General features: G+C 40.2%; 1 protein-coding gene across 2 annotated transcripts in view; it reads left to right on the plus strand.

Moving 5' to 3' along the window:
* NETO1 (neuropilin and tolloid like 1) overlaps positions 1-13,923 on the plus strand; it is a 187,450-nt gene extending 173,527 nt beyond the window's left edge. Inside the window, exons 9-11 of one of the 2 annotated variants that reach the window (XM_040353897.1) lie at positions 4,914-5,469; positions 6,719-6,793; positions 13,495-13,923. In XM_040353897.1, the coding sequence (XP_040209831.1) occupies positions 4,914-5,469; positions 6,719-6,779 (617 nt within the window). In that variant the 3' untranslated portion in view covers positions 6,780-6,793; positions 13,495-13,923. The remainder of the gene's footprint in view (positions 1-4,913; positions 5,470-6,718; positions 6,794-13,494) is intronic. The other variant, XM_040353898.1, reaches the window with a different exon arrangement.
* Positions 13,924-14,173: the final 250 nt, after the last annotated feature.

The raw sequence follows: 14,173 nt of genomic DNA on the forward strand, positions 1-14,173 counted from the left end.
AACTATGATAATTACCCCCCTTCAGTGTATATCTACCCTCTCAATGCCCCAAAATTTTAGGCATCTGAGGTCCCTATTATGATATTGTCTAAAATGTCTAGAGACACTGTGGGTCCTCAGGCCCTTTTTAATATTGTTTACATGTTCCACCATACATACGTTGAGGGGGCGTGAGGTACGGCCCACATATTGAAGGCCACAGCTACACTCCAACATGTAGACTACACCTCGAGTACTACATGTGATAAGATTCTTAATCTGATAAGTTTTATTGGTAGAGAACGACGAGAACTCTTTCCTTTTTTTTATATTAAATTTACATTGTTTGGGTGACTGGCATAAAAAAAAACAAAGAGAACATTTCATTTTCTTTAAAAATTGAAGGGTCAATGGCACCTGGGGCAATGACTTTCCTAAGTGTGGGGGCTCTTCTATAGATAAATAGGGGTCATGGAGGAAGGACAGTTCCAAGGATTTTGTTCTTCCTCAACACCTCCCAATGCTTATTCACTATCCTCTTAATTTTTTTATGTTGTATGTTGTAATCTAAGATTAACTTAAATTAGAACTTATCAAACTTGTTATTATTAGTGGCAGAGTCTGAAACTAATGTAGTTCTATCCAGTGCACTCACCCTCTGAATCTCTTCATGAATTTGGTCTTTAAGATACCCTTTTTTGTAAAATCTATCCACAAAAATCTGCGACTGAGCCACAAATCAGCATTAGAAGTACAATTGCATATTAAGTGGATGAACTGGCCCCTAGGGATGTTACACAGCCAATTTTTATAGTGGCAACTCTCAAGAGGAATGTAACCATTCCTATGCTTGTGTTTGAAGTAATTACGAGTCTTTAAACACAAACCATCTCTAAAAATCTTTAAGTCAAGAAACACCATTTTATGTGAGTCGGACTTCCAGGTGAGAGATATTCTTAGAATTGTTGTTCAACTTCAACATAAATGATTCAAGACTAGTAACATCACCCTGCCAGATATAATAAGATCATCAATATATCGTTTATAACATATTAACTGATTGGGGTGTTCCTGAAATGTACTTTCCTCCTCTCACAAGGCCATGAATAAATTAGCAACGCTGGGGGCAAATTTAGCCCCCATAGCAATGCCCATAGTTTGGAGGTAAAAGTTTCTGTTATTCCAAAAATATTTCTTGGTCAGAGAGATCAGATTGTTGGAGGGCCCATTTAACTGAAATGATTGCATCAGAATGACTGATGATTTTATATAATGAACTAACATCTGCCGTAATGAGAATAGTGTTACTAATACAAGAGACACCTTCCAATACTTGAATAAATTGTTTTGTGTCTCTGAGATAAGCTTTAGTCCCAGAGACAATAGGCTTAAGGAAATAATCGATATATTGTGCTAATCGTGCCGATACTGATTCTATGCCGTTTACTATAGGTCTCCCCGGTGGATGTTGAGCATCCTTGTGTACTTTTCGACCTGTGGTCGATGTCAGTCATGCAAACAATGTAAATTTAATATAAAAAAAAACGGAAAGAGTTATCGTCGTTCTCTACCAATAAAACTTCATCAGATCAAGAATAGTGTAGTCTACATGTTGGAGTATAACTATGGCCTTCAATATGTGGGCCGTACCTCACGCCCCCTCAGCGTACGTATGGGGGAACATGTAAACAATATTAAAAAGGGCCTGAAGACCCACAGTGTCTCTAGACATTTTAGACAACATCATAATAGGGTCCCCAGATGCCTCAAATATTGGATACACTGGAGGGGGGGTAATTATCATTGTTTTATTAGTCAACGTGAATCATTTTGAATAGTGGAGGCGAAGGTTATTAATGCCTGAAGGGTTTAACGTTGATTTTGATCTCAATTGTTTTATTTCTGATAAATTAATATTTTGGTATGAATTTTTTATGAATATTTTATGAATTTTTATGATGAATTTGTATTCGATTAATATTTTTTCGGATGTATTTATTTATTTGTAAATTTTAGATATGTTTTGTATAATATATGAGATATTTAAGGATGGCATTGGGTGAGTCTATTATTTTACTACACTTGCTGTTATAAATCATCACTGGTGGATTTGATATTCATCTTTTTGGGTATTTTAGTTCACTTCCATCTGTGGACTGTGCTATATTAAATTTTGCGCTGCACTTCTCTGTTTTGAATATTCTGTTTTGATTTTTGTGTTAATCTTTAAGTGTTCAGCTTGCATTGTTCACTGGAGTTTATTAGACATTTTTGCGCTGACTGCATACCTTATTATACCTTAATTCAGGGTTTGACAAATTTGCTTGGAATCTAGGAGCCAGCTAAAAAAGTTAGGAGCCAGAAAACGCACCCCGTCCCGATGAGCTTGCGCGCAGAAGCGAACACATACGTGAGCAGCGCCCGCATATGTAAACGGTGTTCAAACCACACATGTGAGGTATCGCCGCGATTGGTAGAGCGAGAGCAATAATTCTAGCCCTAGACCTTCTCTGTAACTCAAAACATGTAACCTGTAGATTTTTTTAAACGTCGCCTATGAAGATTTTAAAGGGTAAAAGTTTGTCGGCATTCCACGAGCAGACGCAATTTTGAAGTGTGACATGTTGGGTATGAATTTACTCGGTGTAACATTATCTTTCATAATATTAAAAAAAATGGGGTCTTATTTTTTTATTTAAAAAAGTGTATTTTTTTCCCCAAAAAGTGTGCTTGTAAGACCGCTGCGCAAATACGGCGTGACAGAAAGTATTGCAACAATTGCCATTTTATTCTCTAGGGTGTTAGGATAAAAAAGATATATAATGTTTGGGGGTTCTAATTAGAGGGAAGAAGATGGCAGTGAAAATAGTGAAAAATTACATTAGAATTGCTGTTTAACTTGTAATGCTTAACTTGTAATACCAACGGCCACCACCAGATGGCGCCAGCTCACACAAGGAAGAGCTGGGGACTTCACAAAACAAAAAAAGATTTGTCGAGCCCTGCCTTAATTGTATTTTGTAAGCCTACTCATGGTTGTTGATGTCAACAAAGTGAGAATAAACCACCATGGAAAGGATCAGCAACAGTAAACTGCATGGGAGCTCAGTGATATGTTTCCGCTAACTTGCCTCTCCTGCCCATGTCCCCACAGGAAGTGAAGGGAAATCTGTTAAAGGAAACAGCTGTTCCAAAGACTTCTCTCTAAAAGGGGATTTCCCTTGACTTTACTCTTTCCCTACTCTTTTCAAAATAAAAAAATTACAACATTGTGATTACGTTTTTAGATTAAAATGTCCATGGCTTCCTATAGACACACACTTGACAAAAAACCTTTCTATGTGTAATATTTTGTGCAAAGCATCTTACATTTTTTAACAGAATTAATTTGCAGTGTTGCCAGACCATATTAAAATGTGGTGTCCAAAAAATGTGCACATGTGCGTTAAAATATTTTGATTATCTTAAGATGAGAATATACTGTAGATGAAATGCTAATTTATCCAAAAGTAAACGGCTAAGGAATTACAACTCTATAGATTGATTTTCTAAATATTCTTAAAATAAAAATCACGAATGATCTTTCAAAAATGATGGAAAGTTTGATTTCAAATTGCCCTATTCTTTTCCACCCAAATCATGTCTCTGCCTAGCTTAATACTGAATGGGTCTTGACAAGCTGAGTGCATACATTTACTTGTAATTTCATCTAACAATAGGAGTCAGGCCCCATACACACGAGAGGATTTATCCGCAGATACGGTCCAGCGGACCGTATCCGCGGATAAATCCTCTCGAGGATTTCAGAAGATTTCTATGCGATGGCGTGTACACACCATCGCATTGAAATCCCCGCTGAAATCCTCTGCCGATGACGTGTCGCGCCGTCGCCGCTATTATGACGCGGCGACGGGCGCGACGCTGTCATATAAGGAATTCCACGCATGCGTCAAATCATTACGACGCGTGCGGGGAACCCCTTTGGACGGATGGATCCGGTAAGTCTGTACAGACGAGCGGATCCATCCGTTGGAATGGATTCCAGCAGATGGATTTGTTGAGCATGTCAGCAAATATCCATCTGCTGGAAATCCATCCCAGGGGAGATTTATCTGCGGATAAATATCCGACGGAGTGTACACACCATAGGATCTATCCGCTGAAACCCATTTGATGGGATTTATCTGCGGATAGATTCTATGGTGTGTATGGGGCCTCAGTGTAATGCAATGACTGAATAAGAAGTGAACTATATCCCCATTTTTAACTGGCTTTTCTACACAGCCGCATTTTAGTATACTGAAGCAGTCTGAAAAGAGAAATGTATTTAGAATGAATAATTGGCACGTGATCTACTTACTTCTGCCCTCCTTATGGTGTAGTTCTTTCAGTGAAAGCTCTCATGTGTTGCAGTTAACCAATGTTAGTGGTAGGTCTAACAGGAAAAAACGCCAATTAGGTTAGTGATGTGTCAAACATGCATCTTTATCCATAAATCTTTTATCAATTGCCTGAGAGCAGTTTTATATTTTGGAAACAGAAACCTTATGCTTTAATAATATACATATTGTGTATTACAAGTGAAAGATGTTTGTTAAATGGATGGGTAAAAACCCTTGTCTGTTCTCCTGCTAAGAGATTCACTCTCTCTGTTTGTCTTGGTAAACACTGTCGCTCAAAGTAAAGAGGAATTAAACATTTTGAGTTGCCAATAAAACAAAAATCAAAGGAGAATCTTGAAATAGAGACAATTTGTTCTGGTGAGAAATATGTAAGTAGGAATTTTAAAGATAATTTCTCTCATTTACTGCTGTACAGTATCTACAGGACAGGAAGTGAAGAGAAATCATGCCAATGGGAGAGTTTGTTTTAGACATTCTTTAAACATCTGATACCAATTAAAGAAAAACTAACTGTTTTTTTTTACTTTGCAGAAAAACGAAAATCAAGCCTTTTCGACCAGCTTACCAATACTAGCGGGACAGTTATTGGAGTCTCCTCTTGCATTGTCATCATCCTCATTATTATATCTGTCATTGTACAGATCAAGCAACCTCGTAAGAAGTACATCCAAAAGAAAGCAGAGTTTGACCAAACAGTATTTCAGGAGGTGTTTGAGCCTCCGCATTATGAATTATGTACTCTTAGAGGTACGGGAGCTACAGCAGACATTTCTGATGTAACAGAAGATTTTGAGAACTACCATAAATTACGGAGATCATCTTCAAAATGCATTCACGACCATCACTGTGGATCACTGTCTAGCGCTAAGGGCAGCCGTACTAACCTTAGCACAAGGGAGCCTACTATACTAACAGACACCCCCAACCCACCCGCTAATCCCAGTTTACAACCAATGAACAGAAGAAACATCCTTGTAATGAAGCATAGTTATTCACAGGATGCAGCAGAAACATGTGACTTTGATGAAATTGAGGAAGTCCCCACCACAAGCCACAGGCTGTCGAGACATGACAAATCAGTCCAGCGGTCAGTATCAATAAATTTTTGATGAAGACTTTTATCTAAGGACTTATTGTTATCTTCAAAAATGTACTTACCGTCTTTTTACGTTTTATCATTTTCCTTTACATCACTTTAAAAATTAGTTTCTTACATTTTTGCTCCTTTTATTCAAAAGAAAAACAGATACAGTAAAACAATTAGAAGTTACAATAAGCACACAGTTGTCACAGGAAAAAAAGTAAGCTTTGAGCTGCACAATACTTACAGTGCTATATAACAAGTAGGGTGCTTGAAGTGACCACAGCAGATGATGCCATGCAAGGGTCCAGATAACAAATAGAAAGGTCTCCATCGCTCTATTTCAACTATTTATTGTAAGAAATTTCATGACACGTAGGTTTTATAGCTAATGTTTCAGGGCCTTGCAGGGTCCTTTCCGAAGAGTAACTTAGTGACAAGTTGTCACGAGAAAGGGACTCTGTGGGGCTCCAAAGCATTGGCCTTTTGAGATATATAGCATGAAATTCACAATAAATAATTGAAACAGACAAAAAACGAAATGCTTGAGACTTAGTGACTTCTCTGTGTTATTAACAGGAAACAATAAGTCTTCTTTTCCGATTTTTTTCTTTAGTAATACTAAAAACTGGAGCTATCATAGTTCATGATTAACCAGAAGTATATACCATTTTAGATTATAGTATTCTATCAGATTATGGTAATGGAGAAAAGATAATTTTAGATCCAGATTGCACTTTTTTAATATCTCAATGCTTGTCATGTACCTACACGCATGCAGAGCCACACTAGCATATGCTGTATGAAACTTTTTCCTGCATTATAACCCTGTTTATGAATTACATCTACATATGGCACATGGTTCTGGTTTATAATACCATATAAAAACTAACAGGACTATTTGGTGCATAACATTTTTTTAATATGAAATGTTCAATGAATGCCTATACAGTACATTAGAAATATTTCCACATTATTAGGGTAAAACCTTTCCATAAACCACTAGATGTTATAGTACTCTTTTGTATGTTTTCTGTGTTTGTAGTGCATGCATATTTGTGCTTCTGTGTTTGTTCACATGCACTACATCCTTTCTTTGCACATTAAAACCACTTATCTCTTAAAAACTCTTCTCTTCTTTAAGTGTGTTGCATGCCAGTTTGTTTTTGTGCTGTGTGATTCACAAATTTAAACCATCTCTGAATGTAATCCGTTTTATGCAAACATATTGAGTGAAATAGCCGTAACATTCCAGGTTCTGCCTCATTGGGTCTCTAAACAAACATGAAACTGAATACAACACAACTAGGGTATGAGAAGCAATCCAAAGGTAAGTCTGAACGATGTGGCATGTCTTTATTACATTTTAACTGTAACTAACAACATTAAAGGATCACTAACACCTATGCATGAAAATAAATGATGCAATTTAATGTCTCATAGTAATTACATTTTCTTTGATGTATGATTACTTATGGAAAATAAGAAATACATCTTAATGCTTAATGCAGCAGGAGTAAATAGTATATTTGTTATTGTTGCTCTTAAAATAGCATGTTCAGGCTGTGTTGCTAAGGTCAAAGCCAGGAGACGCACCAGCTTTCTTGAGATTTGTGAACAAGTAGAGAGGATGATCAATATTAAAACTTTTCAGATTAAATGTATCCCTAAGGCAGGCCACACATTATGCAATTTCCTTTCATTCAACCACGGATCGAAGAAAATAAAATTGATTTATTCCCCCCATCAACGCTGTGTGGAAATCCCTCCCACTGTGCTATTGTGTTCTGCCATCTGCAGGATACAATGATGACTGTTGGCAGCTATGACTGCTGACAGTGATCGGACAAAAAAAAACCAAACACATTCATCGATCAACTTCAGTACAACCAGTCTGCCCATAGACGGATCGAAATTCATCTGTTCCTATTGAACCATCTTCATTTTAATCTGTCCGGCTTAACAATAAATGCCTTTTATTATCTTTCTTGAACAAAAAAAATCCCGTTCTTTGTATATCTTTTTGAAACTAGTCTTTCTTTCCAAATGCAGGCTCATTTGGAAATATAAATGACTACTGACAGAGCTTAGTCATGACATGAACATTTTTGTTCCTCAATGTCTGCTTTTACTTGCAGAGGTTTAAAGTGGCCAACAAGGTTCACTTGAAATCTGCTCAAATAACCAAAAATCAATCATCAAATTTGGGTGGAATTACCCTGCAAAAATGCAATTTTGTATATGATGTGTATGCTTCCTTTTCCCAGGTCAGATCTCCTGTTTAACATAAACTCCATTGGTTGGATAACCCTTGACTATTATTGTCCATTATCAACCTTTGTTTTTAATAAGGCCCATTTTACAGTTTTAGGTATTACATTTGTATGTTTCTTTGTGAAATTTTTAGATTTAGTTGTCTTTTTGCAGACACACAAACACATTAGATCCACCTGCTGCAGAATCCAGTTTACTTTTGTTTATTGAGGAAAGAATATACTAAAAGGAAAAAAATGAACACAGGCAAACTTGGTTGCAATTAAATCTAGAGTGCATTAAAGCAATGCTAATTGATAAAGATTAGAACATGTTATCTGCCAGGTTTAAATCTGATATTCATTCTGCTAATATTTTGCAATCCTTGGTTCCTCCTTTCCCCGTCATCAAATTTTTTTTTTTTTTGGCAAAACTGGAACTGAAACTAAACAACTTGCTCCATTAGCTACAGAGGGTATTTGTATGTTGTAGGGTATCAGCTACTAAAGTTAATATTGAGCCTTGTTTTGGTAAGCTGGAAGTCACCATTTCATGGAGTGCGAAATGGTTTTTCATTCTCTACCATACTTATATATTCTTTTAGCACCTTTCAAGTTAATTTATTAACTGGTAGGTTCAGGGTCAGTACTAGTGGAAGGATGTTGGACCTAAATGTCCCAAACTTTGTGGAATTTTTTGGGACACCCTCTCGCCAAATAGGTGGCCTTGTATAATGGCAAGCTACAGTAGGTGCACGCGATATTGTGTCAATCTCGCTCCCTTTCTCGGCGAGATTGAGCACCTACGAGCCCCATCGCGAGAGCCAGCTGGCTTGCCGCGATAGAGACAAAGCCGTCATAGAAGCGACGGGAGATCCGACTTGGATTCCCGCCAATTCTACACGTGTGCGGCGTTTGTTATGAATCCTGAGGGGGAAGTCCCCGCCGGATTTTAAATAAAAATGAGTTCCCCCCTCAGGAGCATACCGTGCCCTTAGGTCTGTTATGGTGTAGGGGGTCCCCCTACAATCCATACCAGACCCGTATCCAAAGCACGCTACCCGGCCGGCCAGGAAAGGAGTGGGGACGAGCGAGTGCCCCCCCCCTCCTGAGCCGTACCAGGCTGCATGCCCTCAACATGGGGGGGTTGGGTGCTCTGGGGCAGGGGGGCGCACTGCGGCCCCCCCACCTCAGAGCACCATGTCCCCATGTTGATGAGGACAGGGCCCCTTCCCGACAACCCTGGCCGTTGGTTGTCGGGGTATGCGGGCCGGAGGCTTATCGGAATCTGGGAGCCCCTTTAATAAGTGGGCCCCCAGATACCGGCCCCCCACCCTAAGTGAATGGATATGGGGTACATCGTACCCCTACCCATTCACCTGGAGGAAAAATGTTAAAGTCAATAAACACAACACAAGAGTTTTTAAAATAATTTATTAGTCTGCTCCGGAGGCCGCCCCCTGTCTTCTTTAGCTCTGTTTACCAGGGGGGGCTTCTTCTTTAACGTATTTGGGTGGGGGCCGCTTTTCGCCGCCGTCCGGTTCTCTTCCACCGCCGGGGTGGTCGCTTTTATAAAATCGCCCACTCCTCGGCGGGTTTCCTCCGACGTCTTCGGCAGGGGGTGGTGTGCTTCTTCTTCCGCTATCCGGGGGGGTCTTCTTCGACTATCCGGGGGGTCTTCTTCTTCACTCTCCGGGGGTCTCCTTCTATGTTCACCGCTCTCCGCTGTTGACTCGGCGCACCCCGGTTCTTCCTCCAGCTGTCCGGTGCCTTCTCCTTCAGCGCTGAACGTCTATCTTCTTCTTCCGTGCTGTGACGTATTCTTCTTCCGGGCTGTGACGTCATCTTCTTCACTTCTCCAGATGTTGACACGCCGGCTCTTCTCGCTGAAATGGCAGGTGCGCTGCTTTCATCGGACCTATGTAGGCCTCACAGTCCCATCATTCTCTGTACCTACCCATGTGATACCTACCCACGTGGGTAGGTATCACATGGGTAGGTACCAGAGCATGATGGGATTGTGAGGTCTATATAAATCCGATGCAAGCCGCGCACCCGTCATTGCAGCGAGGAAAGGCGACGTGTCAACATCGGGAGAAGAAGAGAAGTGAAGAACATGACGTCACAGCACGGAAGAAGAACTCACAGCACGGAAGGAGAAGAAGACGTACAGCACGGAAGGAGAAGGCACCGGACAGCGAGAGGAAGAACCGGGGTGCGCCGAGTCAACAGCGGAGAGCGGCGAACATAGAAGGAGACCCCCGAATAGTGGAGAAGACCCATCGGGATAGTGGAAGAAGAAGCCCCCCCGCCGAAGACGCCGGAGGAAACCCGCCGGGGGGTGGGGGCTTTTTTAAAAGCGACCCCTCCGGCGGTGGAAGAGAACCAGACGGCGGCCCCCACCCACCCGAAGACGTCAAAGAAGAAGCTCCCCCTGGTAAAAGAGCTAATAAAGAAGACAGGGGGAGCCTCCGGAGCAGAAAAATAAATGATTTTAAAAACCCTTTTTTCCTACAGGTGAATGGTTAGGGGTACGATGTACCCCATATCCATTCACTTAGGGTTGGGGGCCGGTATCTGGGAGCCCACTTATTAAAGGGGGCTCCCAGATTCCGATAAGCCTCCGGCCCGCATACCCCAACAACCAACGGCCAGGGTTGTCGGGAAGGGGCCCTGTCCTCATCAACATGGGGACAGGGTGCTCTGAGGTGGGGGGGCTGCAGTGCGCCCCCCTGCCCCAGAGCACCCAACCCCCCCATGTTGAGGGCATGCAGCCTGGTACGGCTCAGGAGGGGGGGGGGGGGGCGCTCGCTCGTCCCCACTCCCTTCCTGGCCGGCCGGGTAGCGTGCTTTGGATACGGGTCTGGTATGGATTGTAGGGGGACCTCCTACGCCGTTTTTTTCGGCGTAGGGGGGCTCTCCTTACAACCCATAACAGACCTAAGGGCCCGGTATGCTCCTGAGGGGGGAACCCATGCCGGATTTTTATTTAAAATCCGGCGGGGACTTCCCCCTCAGGATTCATAACAAACGCCGCACACGTGTAGAATTGGCGGGAATCCAAGTCGGATCTCCCGTCGCTTCTATGACGCGCTTGCTGGGATGTGCTGTCACTATTCCAGTGAGTGCGAGATGTCGGCGAGATCTCGGCACCATGTCGCCGAGAATCAGCGCGATGCTGTCGTGCTAAAAACACAATATCACAAACACCTACTGTAGCATTGATTATTTTTTTCCACAAGGTTAGAGTTGGTGCCAATGGGGATTGGTGAGAGGGGCCAGCAGGGTATAGCTTGCTGAAAAAAAGGTAGCTGCAGTAATGTCCACTTGCTGAGTCTCCATGATTGAATAACTGATGTCCAATGAATGAAAATTGAGGCTGGAGCAGAAAGAGCTAGAAGATGCTGGATGTCCCCCAGCTAGAATACAGGCTAGAAAACAAAGTAGACAGTATCTGACTTGCTGCAGCTTCTAATGCAGCCTTACTGCTCTTTCCAGAAGCCAGTTTTGAGGCGTAGTGTCATCAGACCCAACCCCCATGTGAAAACATTGTAGGAGGAAAAGTTCATCTTTTCCTGGCTGGACATAGATGTGAACTTGGTGCCACTCAAAGCCCCCACTGCCAGCCACATTTCTTATATGACTCAAATATATAATTAACCCTATAGTCCTAAAACAGACTCTTACATTTATGTACAGTGGGATCGTGCTCCTTTTATACCATGCCTTAATGGAAACCTGCTAATGTTTTCCACGCTGTCACCATAGTAGAAAAAACTCACACACCAAACAATTCCTTTGAATATTCAGCCACCCAATGTAAATATCTGGACATAATATATACATACAGTAAGTCCATATTGTTATACACAAGTTCATATTGTTGTATTCTATGTCAAGTTGACTAGGTGCATAAGGAATCTTGAATAATATTACTGTTTCCATGTGGTGCTGGTGGGGGGCAACTGCATCAGCATGTGTCATTTAATCTTGTAATCTTTTTCAGCCTCACCCTTCAAACTGTATCAAAAAAGGTGCATAAAACAAGGCCTATAATGCACTTCCTGGCGCCACAGTGATAAAATACAAATACTGAGCCTCCTCCTAATAACTAATAAAATCAGTTAAAATATTAATGAATATAAAGATGATAAAACAGAATAAAAGCTAATATCACAGTGATATAAGTGAAGCAGCAGCTGTTTAAAGTCCAAAAATGAGTAATCTCATAAAAGTACACAAACATAAAACAAAAAATATCAAGTCCTGGAACTATAGATAGTCCAAATGATAAAACAGCGCTAGAATTGGATAAATGTCCAACTACACATAAAACATTTGAATGATGACGTGGCAACAGTAAGTTCTAAAATGGTGAGCGCTTCTAGTAATTCGATCAGTGGTGCAACCTACACCTGCTCCCAATCTTCACCACAAGTGAGGCACTCTCCCCCCCAGGGTACAAACTCACTAGAAAGATGAATAATGCGGGTCTTAAATAATGATAAGCTCTCCCACTTGAACATCCGTCATCAGCACCGGAGGCAGCTTTGGTTAAAATCTGTTTAGATTTATATAAAACACAAAAACACTAAATAGTGTAATTCCATTTTAATGAATGAATAAAAATAACCCCAAAGCAGCAATCTCCCGCTTCAAATGCACGTACAATTATTAAACTGGTAATGCACATATAAAAACAAAAAGTGCTCTGGTCTTTGGCCAGCCAAATGGTCTGGGGCTTAAAAAGGAAGTAAACCCCGCTGATTTTTTCGCTTTTTGAATTGTTACAGTACACCAGCTCAGCGTAATGCATTCTACAGATAACACTTTTAAAAACGAGTCCTGTAAATACCCTTTTCATGCAGTTTTTATTAGCAGCATTTCCGGGCACTGAAAGCACCATTGCGACTGCTTTATAGTGATTCCTTTTCATATGTCATTTCCACCCTTACTGTTTCCCTGTTGTAAATCTCGCGCATGCGCTGTATCACTGTAACCAAGCCTCGATCTCAATCCCTGTTACCGTGGAAATGTCATTAGTTCCTGTGTCTGCTGCTGCAGTGTACGTTCACTCCCCTTTGTGACGTCTTGTACAGTCACACGTGGGGAGTATCAGGAACAGGAGAAGAGCTATAACAACGCAAGACTTCTCCTCTGTGTCGGACAGTGGGGAAGCTCGCTTAAATTCAGTCCCGGAAACAACAAAAATGAAAAACTGGCAAACTTTAGATGCCGGTTTTGACTGGCAAAAGTGTGCAAGCACGGTGATGTTATCAGAAATAAAAATACGATTTTACAGCTAATTACAGGGGTGAGTACACTTTCACAGGCAGCGATCAGCTGCCTGTGTTATGGGCTAATTTAAAAAAAAAATTTATCTCCGAGGGTTTACAACCACTTTAAGTGGTTAATATGTTAATTTTTCTCATGCTTGATAGATAAATATATAGATATATAATAAGTAATAAAAATATATATATATATTTTTGTTTGGCATAAACATAATTTTATTAACATTAAATGTTTTTGCATGCACTTGTGAGGGACAAACAGTGACAATTGCAATTGAAAGCAAATTTTAGACCTGTTTAGATGGTTTATAAATGCTGACATATTAAAAAAAAATCTTTGTCACTTTAGTTTACCACATTATTGATAAGGCTTCATCATTTTTCACTGGCTGCATGTTTTATGTAAACATTGTAATTGTACAGTATTTCTGTAGAATAGCAATCAGTATGTGTTAACATGATTATTTTTGTTTTTGCTTTTTTAGGGAGAAGTGTTTTAATTATATGTTTTGCTTTCAGAGAAGAACTTTTTGGTACTCTAGGAGACAAAGTATGCTCTTTAGAAAGTTATCACATCCATCTTCAGAGAGTGGACTCTGTTCTAATCTCATTCCACTGCCTTGTTACACATAATAGGACTTTCAGACACTCCTACCCTCAATATGAAGATTCTGCTACTCAATGACATTTGTTGTAATTTGGTTGCTGGCCACCAAGTGCTCCTTAGTTTTTAAATACATTTTGAAATTTACTGGATACTTGAAGAAGAATCTAGTTACTGATTGCAGATACCCCAGCATTATTTGGTATCTTTCTTTAATGAGCTGAAATTTAATTTTATGTTTTATTAAACAAAACGGATGTGAAGCAAAATATGATTCATTTCTCTTAATAAACTTTATTAATTTGTATGTCATTTTCATCTTACTAATTCCTTGAAATAAATATTCATGGTTTTTAAAACAAATGATTTAAATAAAATGAATAGTACAAAATCCACCTACGATTGGAATAATAAAAAAATTCATACAAATAAGAATATTTCATTTTTTTCCCTGAATGGCAATAAGATATTTATCTTCTGTCTTCATTTATGTTAATTTATTTTAGTCATTGATGCTCTTTTTTGCTTTATTACTTTTCTGGCATCTGGTAAATCAAAAC

This window comes from Rana temporaria, chromosome 5 (assembly GCF_905171775.1).
Source record: "Rana temporaria chromosome 5, aRanTem1.1, whole genome shotgun sequence".
Classification (NCBI taxonomy): Eukaryota; Metazoa; Chordata; class Amphibia; order Anura; family Ranidae; genus Rana; species Rana temporaria.